General features: G+C 50.9%; 1 protein-coding gene across 2 annotated transcripts in view; it reads right to left on the reverse strand.

The window, feature by feature from the left end:
• The window catches only part of SAMD4B (sterile alpha motif domain containing 4B), a 38,229-nt gene that overhangs the window by 5,395 nt on the left and 14,691 nt on the right, over positions 1 to 18,143 (reverse strand). For both annotated transcript variants that reach the window (XM_044911391.1, XM_044911390.1), the window contains exons 3-9: positions 8,951 to 9,421; positions 4,298 to 4,537; positions 3,090 to 3,199; positions 2,843 to 2,929; positions 1,612 to 1,954; positions 899 to 984; positions 162 to 280 (exon numbers count right to left, since the gene is read on the reverse strand). In XM_044911391.1, coding sequence (XP_044767326.1) covers positions 162 to 280; positions 899 to 984; positions 1,612 to 1,954; positions 2,843 to 2,929; positions 3,090 to 3,199; positions 4,298 to 4,537; positions 8,951 to 9,421 — 1,456 coding nt within the window. The remainder of the gene's footprint in view (positions 1 to 161; positions 281 to 898; positions 985 to 1,611; positions 1,955 to 2,842; positions 2,930 to 3,089; positions 3,200 to 4,297; positions 4,538 to 8,950; positions 9,422 to 18,143) is intronic.

The raw sequence follows: 18,143 nt of genomic DNA on the forward strand, positions 1-18,143 counted from the left end.
TTCTGGGAAAGTCTTCACAGGGTGACTTGTGGAAGGTCACCCAGTGATTGAACAAGGACAACCAATTCCCAGCCCAGAATGCGATCAGCCCACTGAGCACCACCTGTCCAGCACCAAGGGCCTTGGGAGGGAAGGTCCCCACGGCCCGGCCGCCCGCTCACCCTTTCTGCTGCCGGTAGTTCTGCATCTCTAGTGCGGCTTTGCGCGGGAAGGTCCGGAGGAGTTTCAGCACTTGCTGTTTCCAGGACAGCAGCCGTTTCTTCTGCGTCTCCGTGAACGCCTAGAATTGGGAGCGTGAAGCAGGGAGGGTGTGCTTTCGGATCTGCCTTCCATTCATCCACCTGTGCCTGCCTGCTCTGTGCTAGGCAATGCTGGGGTGCAGAGATAAACCTGCACACACAGAGCTCACGGTTCAGCTGGGGAGAAGCTACGCGGGCCATCTGAACTGTGATGAGCACCGTGAGGGAGAAGCCCAGGAGGCGTGAGAAGCCCGATCTGCTATGAGGGGCCAGTGAAGGCATCCCTGAGGTGTACTCGTTCGAACTGAGTTGCCGAGGGACCAGCAGGAGGGAGGGAAGATCAAATACATATTTCTTATGTTCCAGTATTACAGGCCCCATCGGCAGTGCATCCTATCCCCAGTAACTGATGAATCTATGGCCCAAGAATGTTATATTATTAAGGAATATGTAGTAAGGCTCCCCAGAGAAGAAATAGGTAGTAAGGCTCTGAGAAGGAGAGCTCACAGCAGCCACTGGAGCCAACACTGGTGGGATGAGGGCTGGAGACGCTGAATGGGTGCCAGGTGGGCAGGGCCCTGAGGGCCACGTGAGGAATGTGGATGCTGAGAGCGATGGGGGCAGCCTTTCCCTTCTTGGGACCCTAGAGAAGGCCTCACCTCATGAGTCAGGCACTTTTCAATGAGCTGGAGGTAACTGGTGATGTTCTCCTCGTCTGGTCGGGACACCAGCAGCTGGGTGCACACTGAGGGACAAGGGAGAGGGAGGAAGTTAGCCCCAGCATGTCCTGTGCCATGCGCTAGCTCCCTCGGCCCCTGCTGGCCAGCACAAAAGTTGGAAGAGGACACTCAGGCTGGATGCGTTCTGGCTGTGTGCGAAGCACAGTACCTGGCTATCATGAGGATACATAAAGCCCACCATAGTGGCTCAGAGAGGTGGAATCACTTGCCCCAGGTCACACAGCTAAAAGGATATGGACCCAAGTGTAAAGTCGGCTATGCCATTATGCCTTAGGAAAGGCCAAGCCCACTATGAGTTTCACCATCCCCATCCTGTGGACTTTAGTCCCCCGTGAAAGAACCAATGGATTTGCCTCATACTGTACACAATTTCCACTGACACACTGTTCCCCCTTCTGCTCAGGCTAGAGACACTGTGCGGGTAAGTAAGGGTTGTCTCCCACCATCAACCAGGACATACCTGAGGGCAGGGCCTTGCTACTCTCAGTCTCAGCCACTCTCTGAAGTGATCTAGTCCCCAGGGTACTTTAAAAAGCTCTGCTCCCATCATTTAACTTGGATTTGATCCCTGATGACTGGGTTCACTTGGCTCCCTGTCCCAGAACTTCTTGCTGGGCCTTGCCTGGTCTCACCTTTGCCCATCACCCGTGTAAACTGGCTGGGGATGTCTCCGTCGGCGACGGGAGCCGGGGCTGGTTCACTGCCATCAGTGGGAGCTGGAGCTGGTGGAGGGGGGTAGCTCTCTGCAGCTGGAGGGTCCTTGGCCTCAGTGCCCTTGTCTGTGCCGGGGTGAGCCAGGGGAGGCTCAGCACCTGGCAGTGGTGGCTCCCCCCGGCTCCCATCCTTGGCAGTAGGGGTGGTGGCGGCGGCGGCAGCCACGGTGGCCTGGAGGACGCTGTAGGCCTTGATGGGGGTGATGATTATCTGCTGCAGCTCCTGCAGAGCGTTGCGCAGATTCCCGCCTTCCAGCACATCCTGAGTAGGAAGGACACATCTTGGGTCACATGCTGACCCCCACAGCTACATAGAATGACTACACAAGTGGGATCAGACAGAGCTTGGAGAGGGCTGGTGGAAGCTTGAGTCCTAGCACTTAGAGAAGGCAAGAAAGGACAAGACAAGCTCACATATACACACATGTATGTACACATTTGTATACACGTACTCCCGCTTTCCCCCCTTCAAAGTGGAATTCCATAGGGCTCAGGAGAAGGTGGTCTGATGCTGGGGCCTCAGGGTCCCACCAAGGATGGAACCAGAAAGCAAGTGGCAAGGAAAGGGGAAAAGGAATGCAAATCAAGGCAGATATGAAAAGAGAGTGAGTGAATGAGAAACCACCAATAGAAAGAGAGATCATGCACACAGGGAGACATTCGGCTCCATGGGAAACACCAGTCAGAAATGAAAAAGTGAGGGCGCCTGGGTGGCTTAGTCGTTAAGCGTCTGCCTTCGGCTCAGGTCATGATCCCAGGGTCCTGGGATCGAGTCCCATGTCGGGCTCCCTGCTCGGCAGGAAGCCTGCTTCTCCCTCTTCCACTCCCCCTGCTTGTATTCCTGCTCTCGCTATATCTCTGTCAAATAAATAAATAAAATCTTAAAAAAAAAAAAAGAAATGAAAAAGTGAAAGGGGACAGCGAGGATTGAGTTAACAGAGACAAAGTCTGGAGGCACAGACCAGGACAGAAAGGGAGGGGAGCCTCTCAGCCACGGGCAGGTGAACCCTGTGATCTGACTTGCTCTTGGCCTCCCTAGGGCTGGGGCCTCTGGAGGTCAGACCTGAGGGCTGGGGAAGCCCACAGGGGAGGCCACCCAGAGCCACTGGGCAGTCAGCTGGCCTTGGAGATGGGAGTACCAGGTCCTCACCTTCTCCAGGGACTTGAGGACGCTCTGCCTCTCACGCAGCTTCTGGATGCTCAGGGCTATCTTGTGGCGGGCACCTTTGGTGACATTCTGTGGTAGGGGCAGAAAGGGATAGGAAGCTGGAAATGTGAGGCTGAGGTACTTGGGGTGCCCCAACAAGGCCTGAAGAGACATCAGAGGCTGGAGCCACAAGGGTGACGTCAAAATGGTGCTGCCCATGACACCTCCCTGATGGTCCCCTTGGCGTCACCTGAGACTCCAGATGCTGCTCAGTCAGCGTCATCATCTCCTCGTAGCTCATCTGTGAGAAGAGGGCCGCGTACTTGTGCAAGCGGAGGCTTTTCAGCCATGAGGGCACATCTGTGGAAAAGGAGAGAAAGAGGTCGGGAATCTGGCCCTTGTGACCAGGGCAGGGGAAGGGTTGTGGGGAGGGAGCAGTTTTCTGCAGTTTTTAATGGTCCATCCTTGGTGGGACCCTGAGGCCCCAGCATCAGACCACCTTCTCCTGAGCCCTATGGAACCCCGCCCTGAAGCGGGGAGAGGGAGTACGGGGATACAACATAACCAGAGGTAACATGAGAAACTGCAGAAAACTGGGAGAAGGAGGGGAAAGTCAAGGGTCCATAAGCCATTTTTTTTTTTTTTTAAAGATTTTATTTATTTATTTGACAGAGAGAGACATAGCGAGAGCAGGAACACAAGCAGGGGGAGTGGGAGAGGGAGAAGCAGGCTTCCCGCAGAGCAGGGAGCCCGATGCGGGGCTCGATCCCAGGAGCCTGGGATCATGACCTGAGCCGAAGGCAGACGCTTAACGACTGAGCCACCCAGGCGCCCGCCATTTTTTTTTTTTAAGATTTTATTTATTTACTTGAGAGAGAGAGAGAGAGCACAAGCAGGGGGAGCACAGGCAGAGAGAGAAGGAGAAACAGCTTCCCCACTGAGCAGGGAGCCCAACACGGGGCTCCATCCCAAGACCCTGGGATCATGACCTGAGCCGAAGGCAGATGCTTCACTGACTGAGCCACCCAGGTGCCCCCATAAGCCATTTCTTCTCCTGCCCAGTCACACCCTTCTAGGTGGCCTTCCCTGATATCAGGACATCTGACCCTTCTGAGCTGCTTGATTGGCCATATACTAGGATGACTTCACTGGTATCCCCAAAGTCTTCCTGGAACTTCTGTTCCATCAGCTACCGCTGTGTCCTGGCTTCCTTGTTAGGCTGGGGTGTCTGAGAGCAGGGGTTTCTCCCCTATCAGACCAGGGCCTAGAGGGATCTCTCTGCTCAGTCTTGAGCCCTAAGGGCAGAGACTCACTCTTCCCCTCAGACCTGTCCCTGCCTAGGGTAGGGTACAGGGTGATGGGACAGGAAGGCAGAAGCTACCATGGCTCCCTTCTGTCCTCTAGGCTATGCAGAAGCCTCTCTTCAGAGAGTCCTAGTGCTGCCCTCCCTTGTCGTACCTTTCATGCCACTGCCGTCCTCCTGGAAAGTGTTCCGGCTGGAGCCCTGCTCCTCCGTCTGCTCACTGCCAGAGGAGGCCACGCTGCTCTGGGGCGAGAGGGGTGCGTGGTCGGGCGTGGTGAAAGCAGCCCGGGCCCCGAGCTCCTCCGGACTCGGCCACTCACCAGGGGCCTGGGGGCTCGTGGGGATGAGCGACATGGAGCGCTTCAGCGGGCTGGGGTGAATTTGGCAGGGGAGACCTGGCCAGAAGGGGAGAGGCAAGAGGTCAGGTTTGGAGATCTGACCACAGGAGATTATGCCCCCTGGTTGGTGCCACGGACGGCGGCTCGGCCCCAGAATCCAACAACAGGAAGGGACCCTGGGGTCTGAGGGGAACCACCTACAAGATATTGCTCATTCCCTCATTCCTCCCCACACCCAACCCATCAGCAAGCTCTCAACCACATCTCTGGGTCTCCTCACTTTCTCTTCCAGCTCTCTTCCAGCACCCTGGTCTGTAACTGGTGTCCCTTGCTGGAATTACTGCTACAGCCTCCTTACTGGTTTCTTGCCTTCATTCTTGCCTCCTACAGTCCATTTACCTCACAGAAGTCATGTTGATCCTTCTAAAAATGCAAACCTGACCAAGTTAGCCCCTGCTTTAAATCCCACCTATGACTTCCCTTCACACTGAAGATAAAACTCAAACTTCTCCACACACCTACAAAGCCCTGTGGGACCTGGGACCTGGGCCCTGCTCATCTCTGACCTCTCACCTCCCCCAACTCACCCTTCAGTTCAAGCCTTTTTAGCTTTTGCTTCCCCACCAACCCTCATTTATTCCTGGAACACTCAAGCTGTCCAGCCTCAGGACTTTTGCATTTGTTCTTTCTTCTTGTCTTCCTGATCTTAGCAGCTGGCTCCCTAAAGTCTCATCTCCAGCAAGCATCATCTCTTCCAAGGCCTTCCCTGAGTAGCTGGCCCCAACCAATCTTGGTTACTCTATCATATGACTCTTACTTATCTTCCTTATAACACCTACCATACCTGGAGTGATTTTACCTAGTTATTTGTGTACATGCTTATGAACGGTACATGCCTGCTACAAGACAAGATCTGTGACAGCAGGGACGTGTCCTGTCTTAAAGATCACTGTATCCTCAGTAATTATAGTGGGGTCTGGCCCAGAGGAGCTGCTTCATTAGTATTTGTAAAGTAAATAAATCAATGAAATACATAAACTGCTTCTTCAACATCCCTGTCATTGGGCCTCACCACCTCCCAAAGATTTTTCCTGTACTGAGCTAAAATCAGCCACCCATGAGGCCCAGTGACTCAGGGTGAATCCAGGGCTTCTTCCACAAGATGTTTCATACTCTCCATTCATCCCATTCCTGAGGTAGGAAAAGGGTTCCAACTTGATTTTAACCATCCTCAGGACAAGGCAGGTTCCACGAGCTTCCAGACCGTTCCATGTAACTACTCCTCTGCCTAACTCACCTGCTCTTCCACCCTGCCCTCCCAGCCACCTCAGCCTTCACTCTGCAGTCAAGTGTTAGCTCTTCTGTGACTCCTTCCTCTGCACTCCCTGGGGCCCTGTGTTACTGCCTCAAGCCTGGCATTTACTACTTTCATCACCTGCCCGCCTCCTGTACTGGACTCTGGGCTCATGTATATTAGGGCCACATTCTGGGGGGGCCTTGAAGGATAGGGTGAAGCTTTTCAATTTCAAGCAGTTGCAGGAATAGCAACCCCGCTTTTGGTTTCATAAAAGCCCAAAGGAGGGCACCGATGGTCCATCCTAAGGGTGCTAAGGGCGCCTCTGAGCTTGACACAGGGAATTCAAAAGTACCCAAAGTCAAATAAAAAGACAAGGCCACAAAGCCAAAAAGCCTCATCTGGGAAGGTGAGAACACCAAGGCTCAGGGAACAGAAGCACTTTGCCCCAGGTGCCAGAGGGAGTTGGGAGGCAGCAACGGAAGAACCCTAGCCTTGTTTCTGATGGAAAGGCTGAGATTCCTGCCAGTGCTCCACCGAAACTCAACCCAGAAAGGACAATCAGCCTGGTACAGGCCCCAAACCACCTTCCTCCATCTGTGACAAAATCTATGCTCCTAGCCAGGAAGTCACCTGAAGGACAGGGCAGTGCACTGATCCATCCCCTCAGGCCAGCCTCCACGTCTGCCTGTGACCTCTGGGGTCCTCTTCTCACGGCTTCTTCCAAGTGTCTGGATTCCCAGAAAACGGCACCGTTTGGGCCCCATGGGACTCAGTATAGACTTTTTTTTTTTTTCTTTTGCCTGTCTTGGTGCCTATGGCCTCCTCCTCTTCCCTTCTCAGCCAAGGAGGCAGGCAAGGCTGAGAGGGCAGGAAATTATCCTGATTGGAGTGATCGTGCAGTTCCTGAGGAGCCCTGCTTGGCCAGGCGCTGGGGTGGAGGCCGGCCACAGCATGAGAGCTATAAAAACAGGAATGCCGGAGATCCAGGGCCTCACACTCTCCAAGAAACCCTGGTCTGTCCTTGGCAGCACCCCAAACCCACCCTGCCTGCCCTTACAGGCCAATCCTTGCTCCCCACTCAAAAATATTTTAATGGTTTCCTGTTTCCTGCAACTGCTTGAAGTTGAAAAGCTTTACCCTATCCTTCAAGGCCCCCCAGAACGTGGCCCTAATATACTGAGATTTGGGAGTCAAGACAGACCTGCACTAAAATTCTGGCTCTGCCATCTATTAACTTTATGATCCTGGGCAAGTCACTCTGTCTGCCCCCTCTGCCTCCATTTTCAAGTAATGTCCTTGGCACAGGGGTAGGCACACAGTAAACATGAATGTCTGCTACTGCTATTACTCATTTAAATCCTTGCATCTCTCCATCCCAGCCAGACCTGTCTGCATACTCCAATTTGCCACCCCTGTGACTTCATTTCATGCTGTGTCCTCTACCTAGAATGCCCAATTCCTTTCTCTCTTCTGGTTCAACCCTTCTGACGTTGTTCCAGCTCAGTTAGTCCTTTAATAGCTGCTGTCCCCATTGGAGGGAGGAAGAAATGTATGGGCACCCTGCATGGGTAAACCCTCCCCTTGATGAGGTCCGAGCATCTATGGCAGGGTCACTTTTAGGTGGAGGCAATGTAGCACAGTAGTTAAAAGTATGAGCTGTGGAGCCAGACTGCCTGGATTTAAATTCTGGCTATACTACCTGGGGCAGGTGACTTTTGTGTGACCCAGCCAAAGAATTTATATGTGTAAAGTTCTCAGAACAGCTTTTGAAAAAGACTGAATGCTCAATAATCTTAGCTAGATTTATCCTTATTAATATATTTTCCCAATTTGGACCCAGAAACTGTGATGCTCTGACTATAAAACAAGGTCTAACACACTTTGGGTTGCTAGAGATGCCAGAAATGCTCTCCTATCCCTCTATTTTCCTTGATTCTTACCAGCACCTGAGAGGGAGGCAGGTGGCCAGGACATCTGTATGAAACTGGGGGAAGAAAGAGGCTCAGGGCATCAAGGATGTGTACCAGGTGCCAACAGGAGACCCAGGTTCGCCCCACCCACTGGATGGATGACATTTCACTGCCACTCATTCTTGGCTTGCTTTAACCACTACCAGCCAGCCAAAGGGGACCAGCCATGCTGAGGTTAAATCTTGGAAACCTCTCACACCTGGAGTCAGGTAATATTACCTCACCAAGCCTTGGAAATGCCACTTTCACCTATCCTGTTCATTTCAACTAGTATTTCAAAAACTCACTAGAATACCAGCTCCTCTTGCTCACCCCAGCCTCTGGGGTGCTGACCAACAGCCCTTTCCAGACCGCTTAGTTGGAGAACAGCGTAGTTGCCAGGGGCAGACTCTGGTGTCAGACTGCCTGGGTCTGAACTGTGGACCATTCTACTACTTGTTCTGTGTATAACCTTGAATACATGACTTCACCTCTGAGTCTCAATGTCATCTCTAGAATGGGGCTGATGATAAAGTTGCGACAAGGATTAAATGATATCAAGTCAGAAAAGCGCTTACAGCACAGTCAACGCTCAACAATGTTACCTACTATTATTAATACCTTATAGTGTGAATTACATCTTACATAAACAGGCTTACAAACACAGATTTCTCAGAAACAATGCTGTTGGCTGAAGCCATATGCACAAATCCACAATGTCTAAGCTGGAAGGGACCTTAGATTATGGCCAGTGACTCAATGCTTTCAGAGGTCCAGCAGGTATCAGACATGCCCAAAGGAAGGTGGCAGGGGCACCGGCCAACTGGGGCACATGTGCAGGATTTTGCGGGCGGAGGGAACGACACAATATTCAGCTCCATCTTACTGTTGCTACAGGATTATAGGACTTGAGTTGTCAGATTTTTTTTTAACTTTTAAGAGAAACTGAAATCTGGATTTTTAGGGGAAAATTCCCAATTTCTTATGTCACCAAATTTATTTTAACACATAACAAGACAAAACCAAAGTTTCACTTTGGGCTCAACAAGACATGTCTGCAGGTCAGATATGTCTCCCGGAACGCCAGTTCACAAGCTCTGCACGGCCTCATAAAGCTGAGGTCCAGAGAGATTATGTGACTTGCCCAGGGCCGAACAGTGAGTCAAGAGACCAGTTTGACCTTTTTCAAGTAGGCATGGCCTCCTGGAACCCCCACTCCCTCACCTGCATTTGCGTTGCTCCCAATACTGTTGATGGCTGGCGGCACTGAGCTGGATGGGTGGAAGGGCACATGTCCATTTTCCCGGGGTGGCTTGTCCTGCCAGCCTGGCCCTGCCTCCCCAGGGCCCAGCTCTGCAGGGCTCCCCCACTCATCTGAGCCTTGGCGTGAGTGGTACGTGGGCTCAGGCCGGGTGCGGAAGCCGCTAGCCAGCCGCTCTTCCAGGTGGCTCAGCCAGAGGGCCAGTGCGTTGCGGTCCTCCAGTGTGGTGGCTGGGTGGATGAGGGCATAAGAGAGCAGCTGGCGGCTCTCCTCGATGAAGGCATTGCTCTCAATCGAGTAGGCCAGCACTTTCTGCAGCAGCCTCATGTACTCCGACTTGGCCTCCGTGTTGCCTGGCTGAAGCAGGGGCAGGTGGGACAGCAGGAGGGATACCACCTTCTCTTTGGACTCCTGCTGCCATTGGCTGACGATGGCTGCAGAGGGGACAAAATGAAATGTCAGGGGAGCCAGGGAGACCCAGGAGTGCTACCTATAGTCTGCTCCCTCAGCTCCAATGTCCTCTCCCTTCTCCTTTCATGACCCCTAAGCTTGTCCTTCGTATCGGTGAGACCCAATGCACTCACCCTACTGCCAGAGTAATTTTTCCTGGTTCCATCCCTCCTACTTTCCAACACCTGCTGTGGCTCCCCATCAGCCAAATCTGCTTGCTACTCTGGAATCTGAGCTCCTCCTGCTGTCCCCAGGCCTGCCCTTCTTGCTGTATCCCCGTTCATTATCTTCACAGCCTCTACCCACACCCCGTTTCCCCTATCAAAAGAGCCTCCTTCCTGAAAGGAGATGACAGTGGAATATATGATGGTTACCAGTTTGCGCTCTAGAATCAGACAGTCTGGACTCTCCAATTCACTAGCTAGACCCTAGGCAAGTCACCTTGAACCTCACTGAGCAATGATTTCCTCACCTGAAAACTTTTGGAGATAATTACAGTACCCAATTCACAGTGTTGTCCTGAGATCCAATGAGCTAATAAAGAATGGAAAGTGGCCAGGCATATAGAAAGAATATATTTACTAAATGCTTGCTGTTTTGTTTTTTTTTAGCATAGCTTTATTTTTATTTATTTATTTATTTTAAAGATTTTATTTATTTATTTGACAGAGAGAGACACAGCGAGAGAGAGAACACAAGCAGAGGGAGTGGGAAAGGGAGAAGCAGGCTTCCCGCGGAGCGGGGAGCCTGATGTGGGGCTCAAACCCAGGAGCCTGGGATCATGACCTGAGCCGAAGACAGACGCTTAACGACTGAGCCACTCAGGCGCCCCTTACTTTTATTTTAAAGATTTATTTACTTATTTGAGAGAGTGAGCGAGAGAGAAGGAGCAGGGGGAGGGGAAGAAAGAGAGAGAAGCAGACTCCCCGCTGAGCAGGGAGCCTGACTCGGGGCTCGATCCCAGGACTCTGGTCTGGGATCACGACCTGAGCCAGAGGCAGACCTTAACCGACTGAGCCACCCAGGCACCCAAATTCTGGATTGCTTAAACCTGCCCTCTTCCGGGAAGCCTCCCCAGCTGCTCTATGATATAGTGATCTGGTGACGTTCTCTTCCCACCCCAGAGGGTGATGGCCTAAGTCTGTCTGTGGAGATGAGCCAGGTTTCCCCTCCCCTCAGAAGGGCACTCCCCAGGAATAAGACCACAGCCTGGCCACATAAAGGAGGCCTTAGGAAGGAACTATTACAGGTCTGACTGTCCTCCTTGAAAACCTTGTTACCACTTCTGTAACTAGCTCAATGGAGTAGAGGATGGGAGAAAATGCTGACAGCACAAAGGAAAGGGACAAGAATACCAATACTTGAGAAAAAAGATAATGATCAAGGACTAGGGCCAACTGTGTCCTCCCTCTTGGGCAACTGAGCTCAGACCTGTAGCCAGGGTGATGATTTGCAAACACCTAACACAGGCGTTCTGAGGGATGAGCTACTGGGCTATCGGTGAGGTCCTGGGAAGGGGTAAAGGAGCTGGCTCTAACCTGACAGAGCTAGGACCCTAGAGGGGTGAGTGATGAAAAAGAACAGGTAGAGATGTGGCTTATGTCCCTCCTCTCCCACTTACTGACCATGTTACTCTGGGCAAATGTGGTAACTTCACTGAGCTTTACTTTATCTGTCAAGTAGGGGTCAGAATCATTCCTACCTGGCATAGCTCCTATGAATTAAGTGAGACCACAGCACAAAGTAGGGCACAAAGTAAGTCCTCAGCAAATATTAGCTGCCCTATCTAACATCACGGTTATTATATCTTACTGTTGCTCCTTCTTTTCAAATACCCACAGAGATTCTAAAGCCACATGCCCACTCCTGGTCCTGGAAAGGCTGGGAATGGGCATATATTATATAAGGAGAGCCTCAGAGTACCAGGCATCTGGATTGCAAGTTGAGCCCCGATCTGGATCCCTCTGCATCTGATGGTGTCTCAACCCAACTTCCTAAAGGCTTAAGTTTCCAAGGACCACTGGTCTCCTCTGCATAGGGAGCCTTGCATAAAAACATGAGAAACACCCCCTCACGCCTCTCCTTCTCTTAATGACCTGTATGGAAATCTACGGTCCAGGAATTCACATAAATTTCCAATTCTGCAGGGCGCCTGGGTGGCTCAGTCGTTAAGCATCTGCCTTCGGCTCAGGTCATGATCCCAGGGTCCTAGGATCAAGCCCCATGTCGGGCTCCCTGCTCAGTGGGAAGCCTGCTTCTCCCTCTCCCACTCCCCCTGCTTGTGTTCCCTCTCTCGCTGTCAAATAAATAAATAAAATGTTAAAAAAAAATTTCCAATTCTGCTTAAATCTGTAGCTCTAAGAAAATGAATCACACACAACTCCCAACTCCTGGCCATATAACTACACATTTTCTTGGCCTGGGACTCTCTGCTCTGAACTTCCTAGAGAACCCCTGTTCGGGTGCCCAGGGATTCATCCATTTATGCAGAGTCCTCAATTCCTGCTATGCCCATAGTACTGGCCAAAATAGAACAGTGATACTACACAACAGTAATAACAGGTAGCATTTATTGAGAATTTACTATATGCCAGACGCTATGCTAAGAACCTCACCTCCACCCTCTTTTAACATCTCCATCTTATAGATGAGGGACTAGATTCAGAAGGTGGAATCACTTCCCCAAAGTGACAGAGCCAAGATCTGAACCCTGGTCTGTCAGCCTCCAGAACTGGGAGGAACTTTTACCTGTAACAGTGTACTAGTTCTCCAATGCCAAGTCTCTTGTTCTCCATCCCATCGCCGTCCCTGGCTTCCCAGATCTCGTGCAGGACTTGCCACTCAAGGCTAGGAAACCTCATCTCCTCCATCTTCTCTTGAACCAGCTCCCCACGACTCCAAGGCTGATTCTTAGGTCATCCCCATATCTAAGGATGTTTCCAAGGTGGGACAGGCCTTCCTGATTTCAGGAAGCCTTCACCTTTCCCTCCTACCCCCATCTGGCACTTGATCACACAGGAACGAATACCCTGGTACCCCATTTCCCTGACTTAATACCTGCAGTTTCTGCTCTTGATGAGAAGGAAGAAGAAATACAGCGATGAAGATTAGGGACAGAAAGTCAAAGGAGGCTTGCATCCCGGCTGGGTTATACAGTTGCCTGGGCAATGTGCTACCTCCTCTGGAAAAGGGGGATTACAGGGCTTGTGAGAGGATTTAGGGAGGCAATGCATGTAAAGCACCTGACAGAGTCTGCCCACAGTAAGCACTTAATATGTGACTCAGTGATTGGTGTTTTTCTTCCTTCTCCAGCAGTCAGCCTACCCCTTCCAGCCCTACCCTGATGTTCTCAATGGCTGTTGTTTAGGCCTTATAGGGTAGCCAGAGGCCTCTGGGACAGAGAGAAGCCTTGTCTATTCCCTCCCCCACCCCAGAATACTGCCAGGACCCCAGAGCTACAGGACACAGCTTCTCCTCTGGTACTGCCAGGGGACATGACAGAACAGCCCCAAGGCTTGGGCTCAATGAAGGACCTTGTTCTACTACAGAGAAAGGAGAGAGTGGTTTTGGACGACTAGAGGCTGACCCTGGGGAAATGTGTTCATGTGTCTGTGCAGCGGTGTGGTGGGGAGGGCGGGCCTCCCATGACTGGGAAGCATCAGTGAGCACTGGAACTGGTCCAAGGAATTTACGCAGCCTCAGGCCCCTTGGGGTGAGCCCAGCCAGGGCTGCAGATGACGGGTGGGGATGAAACTTCGTTTCCTGCTCAGATCAGAAAAGTCTGGCCCAGAGTTGAAGCACAGCAGGGGCCTAAGGAATACCTGCACAATTGAACCCAGATGGTCTCCTAGAAGGTAGTGGTGTCTAAGTGTGTTTCATGTGCCCTCTCGAGGATCCCCTGACCCCTCAAGTGACCCTGTCTCATGTCCTAGCAGAGTATACTGTGTAAGAGCACAGCTTCAACAGGCCAGCTTGCCTGGATTCAAAATCTACCTCTGCTTCTATGACCTAGGTCAACATAATTGTGGGCCAGTCCTTTAACTTCTCTGAGCCTGGTCTCCTCTTCTGTACAACAGTGGTAGTAAAAACCCTATCACAGGGTTGTTGTAAAGGTTCAATGAGACAAATGTGCAAAGCACCTATGTGTTAAGTACTCCATGCATTTTAACTATTACTGTCATTGCTCCTGGTTGAAGATTTAGAGCCCACGCTGTGTGGGGGCTGTGGGGAGCAATTAACATAAGAGGGCACATCTGGGACTCCCCCTTAAGATTCCTGACAGGGGTGGGGAATTTCATGCAGTTATTTACCAAAAACAGACATGTCTCTGGTTCCTCTGAGCTAGAGGCACAATAAGCAATGATGAAATTCTAGAGGTGGGCGGATGGGGGAGGGGGCTGGGGAATGCCATGATGCCAATGGCTGCTTCTCACCAAGCTGCAAACCTGGGTTCTGTAGGCACAGAGAGGACCAGAGAGACTGTGCATGAGTACTCTCCTTGGCCAGGTGACCAGAGCTAAGTAGGTCATGACCCAGGGTCCTGGCAAATCATAGGAGCCAAATATATCTTGGAGACTGCCATAGGAGCAAATCCATTTTTATGTGCTGGGCTGTTGCAACAATCGTGGCAGCCTCAGGCACTCGTCACAGGGGCTGGGGTTTGGCTGCAAGCACGCCCTTCTCTACCTCACCCCAGCTCGCACAAACATGGGGGAGGGCCAGGGGGCTCACATTTTTGTTTGATGAACTGTGTCAGTAGAGCTTCAAAGGGGAGGGTGGAGGCATGAGAACTGAGCTCTGGTGACTCATTCAGCCTCGGCCCCCTCCTGACCTCAGTTTCCCCACCCAGATTCAGTGAGCCAGAGAGGGAGGAGTTTAAACCTGCTGGATACAGGGACTCTGACTCAGAGGACAGGAGGAGGAAAGAAATGCAGGAAATGTGGCCCAGGAAGCGAAGGGGATTTCAGCTTCCCTGGCTCTACCCTTTTGGTCCAAGTCAGCATCAGGGGGAAAGAGAGGGCCAGGATTACTGTTATAGCTCCAAACAGGCAGGGAAGACAGCATTGGGAAAAGGAATAGGGATGACAGCAAGGGGAAAGCTGGGGCCTCTCCTTCCCTGTTCCAGAGACCCGTAGGGTACTACTGCTTTTCTCTTCCTGGGTATGGTTTCAGATTCTGCTTCCATGAAACCAACACTGGCTGCCTGGGCTGGGGAACTTCCCTAAACCCTCCCAGCTGCTTGAGAGGAACGAATAGCCCAGACCAGACCCCCCTTCCACAGCCCCAACTCCCTACTCCCAGTAGGTTGCATACCCTCACCACCTTCCTGGGCCCACCCAGAATCAGCGCCAGTATCAAGACAAGTGGTTCTCCACTGGATGCACACAAGAGCCAACTAGGGAGCTTAACAAATAGACTTGCTGGGGATAGGACCCAGGCCTCAGGTTATTATTATTATTTTTAAGATTTTATTTATTTATTTGACAGAGAGAGACACAGCGAGAAAGGGAACACAAGCAGGGGGGAGTGGGAGAGGGAGAAGCAGGCTTCCCGCTGAGCAGAGAGCCCGATGTGGGGCTCAATCCCAGGACTGTAGGATCATGACCTGAGCTGAAGGCAGACGCTTAATGACTGAGCCACCCAGGAGACCCCTCAGATTATTTTTATAAGGTCCCTGCATGATTCTGATATGAAGCCAGGGTTGGGACCCACTTGCCTAGATCAAGCCCTCTGCACTCCCTGCCCTTTCTGAGGAGATGGGCAGGTGGGTAGCTCTGACCCAAACGCAAACCCAAACCTGAACCCAGGATCTCCTTGGGAGAACTTAAAGAAGGGGCAGGGTTGGGTGGTTGGGACACAGAGCACAAACCCAAAAAATGGCAGAGGATCTGCCTCACTGTTCAGCCACCCTGCTGAAGGTATCTAAAAAGCTGAAGAGTTTCAGACCCTATGAGGCAGCTCTTCCCTGGGGATTGGTGTACTAAACGAATTCATGATCTGATCTGTGGGGTAAGTGTGCATCTTGGTGGTGGTGGGTGGGGGCGGGGAACACATTCTCTGAAGAGTCCATCTCTTAAAATACTAAGAACTATTCTTTTAGAAGAACGTGCTTGGCTTCCAAACAAAGGCAGTAATATGCTTGGCTGTGGCTCTACCTTCTTTGGTGCGTTATTTCAGAGCCCAAGAGGCACTTGAAGAGTATCTAGAACAACCCTTTCACTGTTCAGATACAGATTCTCAGGCTCAAGAGGGGTGGAACTGGTCCAACACATGAGAGGTGTTAGGGGCAGAGATGGATCTAGAACTCCTGGATGTCCGGATTCCTATTCTCAAGTCCCATGACAAATGATTCATCCAGCAGGGCATCATCTCTCAAACAGCCTGGTCAGCAGAACCTGGGTATGTGTTCCCAGGCCCATCCCCTCAGGATTCTGATTTGGTGGGTCTGGCTTGGACAGGTAGGGGCTGGATTTTAACAGTCACTACCCCCCACCAGGTAAGGTGGATGATGATGCAAGTCTGGGAAACACAAGGGAATGGGAAGGCCATAATGAACAAGGGAAGAGAAAAAGGCAGAGGGTGCACAGTTCCTCCCACAAGGCAGGCCTCTAGGCCCAGGAAGTAGCTCCTTCCTTCACAAATAACGCAAGGGGGCTGTTCTACTTGAGGGTGGCACCAAGACAGGAGACACAGGCCTCCTTAGTCTTGGAGCCCCATGTCTATTAAGAAAGAGCCACTCAAGGCTCTATAGAATTTACCTCTGTGATCACTTCTTTTTTTTTTTTTTTAAAGATTTTATTTATTTATTTGACAGAGAGAAACACAGCGAGAGAGGGAACACAAGCAGGGGGAGTGGGAGAGGGAGAAGCAGGCTCCCCGCTGAGCAGAGAGCCCGATGCGGGGCTCGACCCCAGGACCCCGGGATCGTGACCTGAGCCGAAGGCAGACGCTTAACGACTGAGCCACCCAGGCGCCCCTCTGTGATCACTTCTCTCTCCAGTCATGCTCTGCTCTAATCCTGGCAGGATTCCTGCCAACTCTGATATACACCATAGCCCTCCTTCTCTTCTCTCATTCTAAGTTTTCCCTACCTCTCCATCCAAGTACCAGCTTGTTATATTCTCACCATCTGACATGGGACTATGGCCGAAGGCCTTGATTCATATTTTCATACACCAGTGAATTCATTCCTCATCAATTCTCAGCCCTGGCTAGGCATTACCCCTCAAATCCCAATGCAAACCATCTGGGATGGGCCTCTGTTCTTGGAATAAAGTGTACCATGTCTTTCAAGGCAATGTGGTAAGAGGGAATATTTTATTTATTTATTATTTAAAATTTTTACTTATTTATTTGAGAGACGGAGAGGGAGAGAGCGCTTGCGCACACAAGCAGGGGAAGGAGCAGAGGGGACAAGCAGACTGCACTGAGCATGGAGCCTGACATGGGGCTCGATCCCACGACCCTGAGATCATGACCTCAGTGAAAATCAAGAGTTGGAGACTTAACTGACTGAGCCACCCAGGTGCCCCTAGGGAATATTTTAAATGCACATCACTTCAAACTAGCAGTTCCACAGAATTCTAGGAATTTATCCTAGAGATGCTTAAAGGGTACTCATTACAACACTGTTTGTAAGAGCAGGCCAAACATACCAATTTATGTATTCTTGCTATTATGCACCCATTAACAATGAGGGATATATATACACACACACACACATATATATATATGAAATCTTCAAGTTATACTGTTAAACAAAATTGGTTAATATGTACAGTGTTCCGCTCTATGTATTAAAACGATCAAAACAATGAACAAGCTGAAGGGAGAGTATATGTACTCATACATGCACAGAATATTTCACAAAACATACACCAACTGGGAAGGTGGAGTATGGAAGGGAGGAGCCCTCACTTTTTACCTTTCATACGGTTTGATTTTACAAGTCTTGAAAACAAACACAAAAATTAAACATGTTCTAATAAAACAATAGAATAAACACCACTGATGGTTCTGATATACAGACAAGATTGGCATCCAGTGCTCAACAACTGCCTGTTCAGGATGGGGTGGGAGGGATGTGTGCCAACACTGCATAAGACAATGGCCTGCCCCAAAGGAGCCCTACTCTGGGGGCAGAGCCATCCCGCAACCAAGACCTCCTGCCCCTGATGCTAGAGAGCAGAAGGGAGCCTTCCCTGGTGGGGAGGGAGGGAGGGGTGTGAAGTTGCTGAGCTCTGAGCCTGCTGCAGCCTTGCTAGGTTCTTGTTCTCACTGTCCTCCTGTGAGGGATTTAAGCCGGTGTGACTCCTGGCCTGAGGAGCCACCTCACCCTATAACCATGGTGCTTCTGTGACTTGTACATAAAAATTCAGAAAAATAAAGGTGACTATTACAAAGGTGGATGGGCCTGGGGAGATGAGGGAAGCCAGGTAACTCTGTGGCTCCCCAGTCCCAATCTTAGCAGCCCATGTGGATTTCCTCACTTATAAAATGGGGATAATAACAGTACCTATTTCATGGGGTTGTTGTGAGAACTAAGTAAGTTACTGACAATAAAAACAATTTACATCTATTGAGTGTTTACTACATGCCAGGTACTGTTCTCAGAGCTCACAACAACCCTAGAAGGTAAGCACAGTTACTGTCTTGATTTTAAAGATGAAGAAATCAAGGCTCAGAAAGATTAAGTTACTTTGTTAT

The sequence above is a fragment of the Neomonachus schauinslandi genome, chromosome 16 (genome assembly GCF_002201575.2).
Source record: "Neomonachus schauinslandi chromosome 16, ASM220157v2, whole genome shotgun sequence".
Taxonomy (NCBI): Eukaryota; Metazoa; Chordata; class Mammalia; order Carnivora; family Phocidae; genus Neomonachus; species Neomonachus schauinslandi.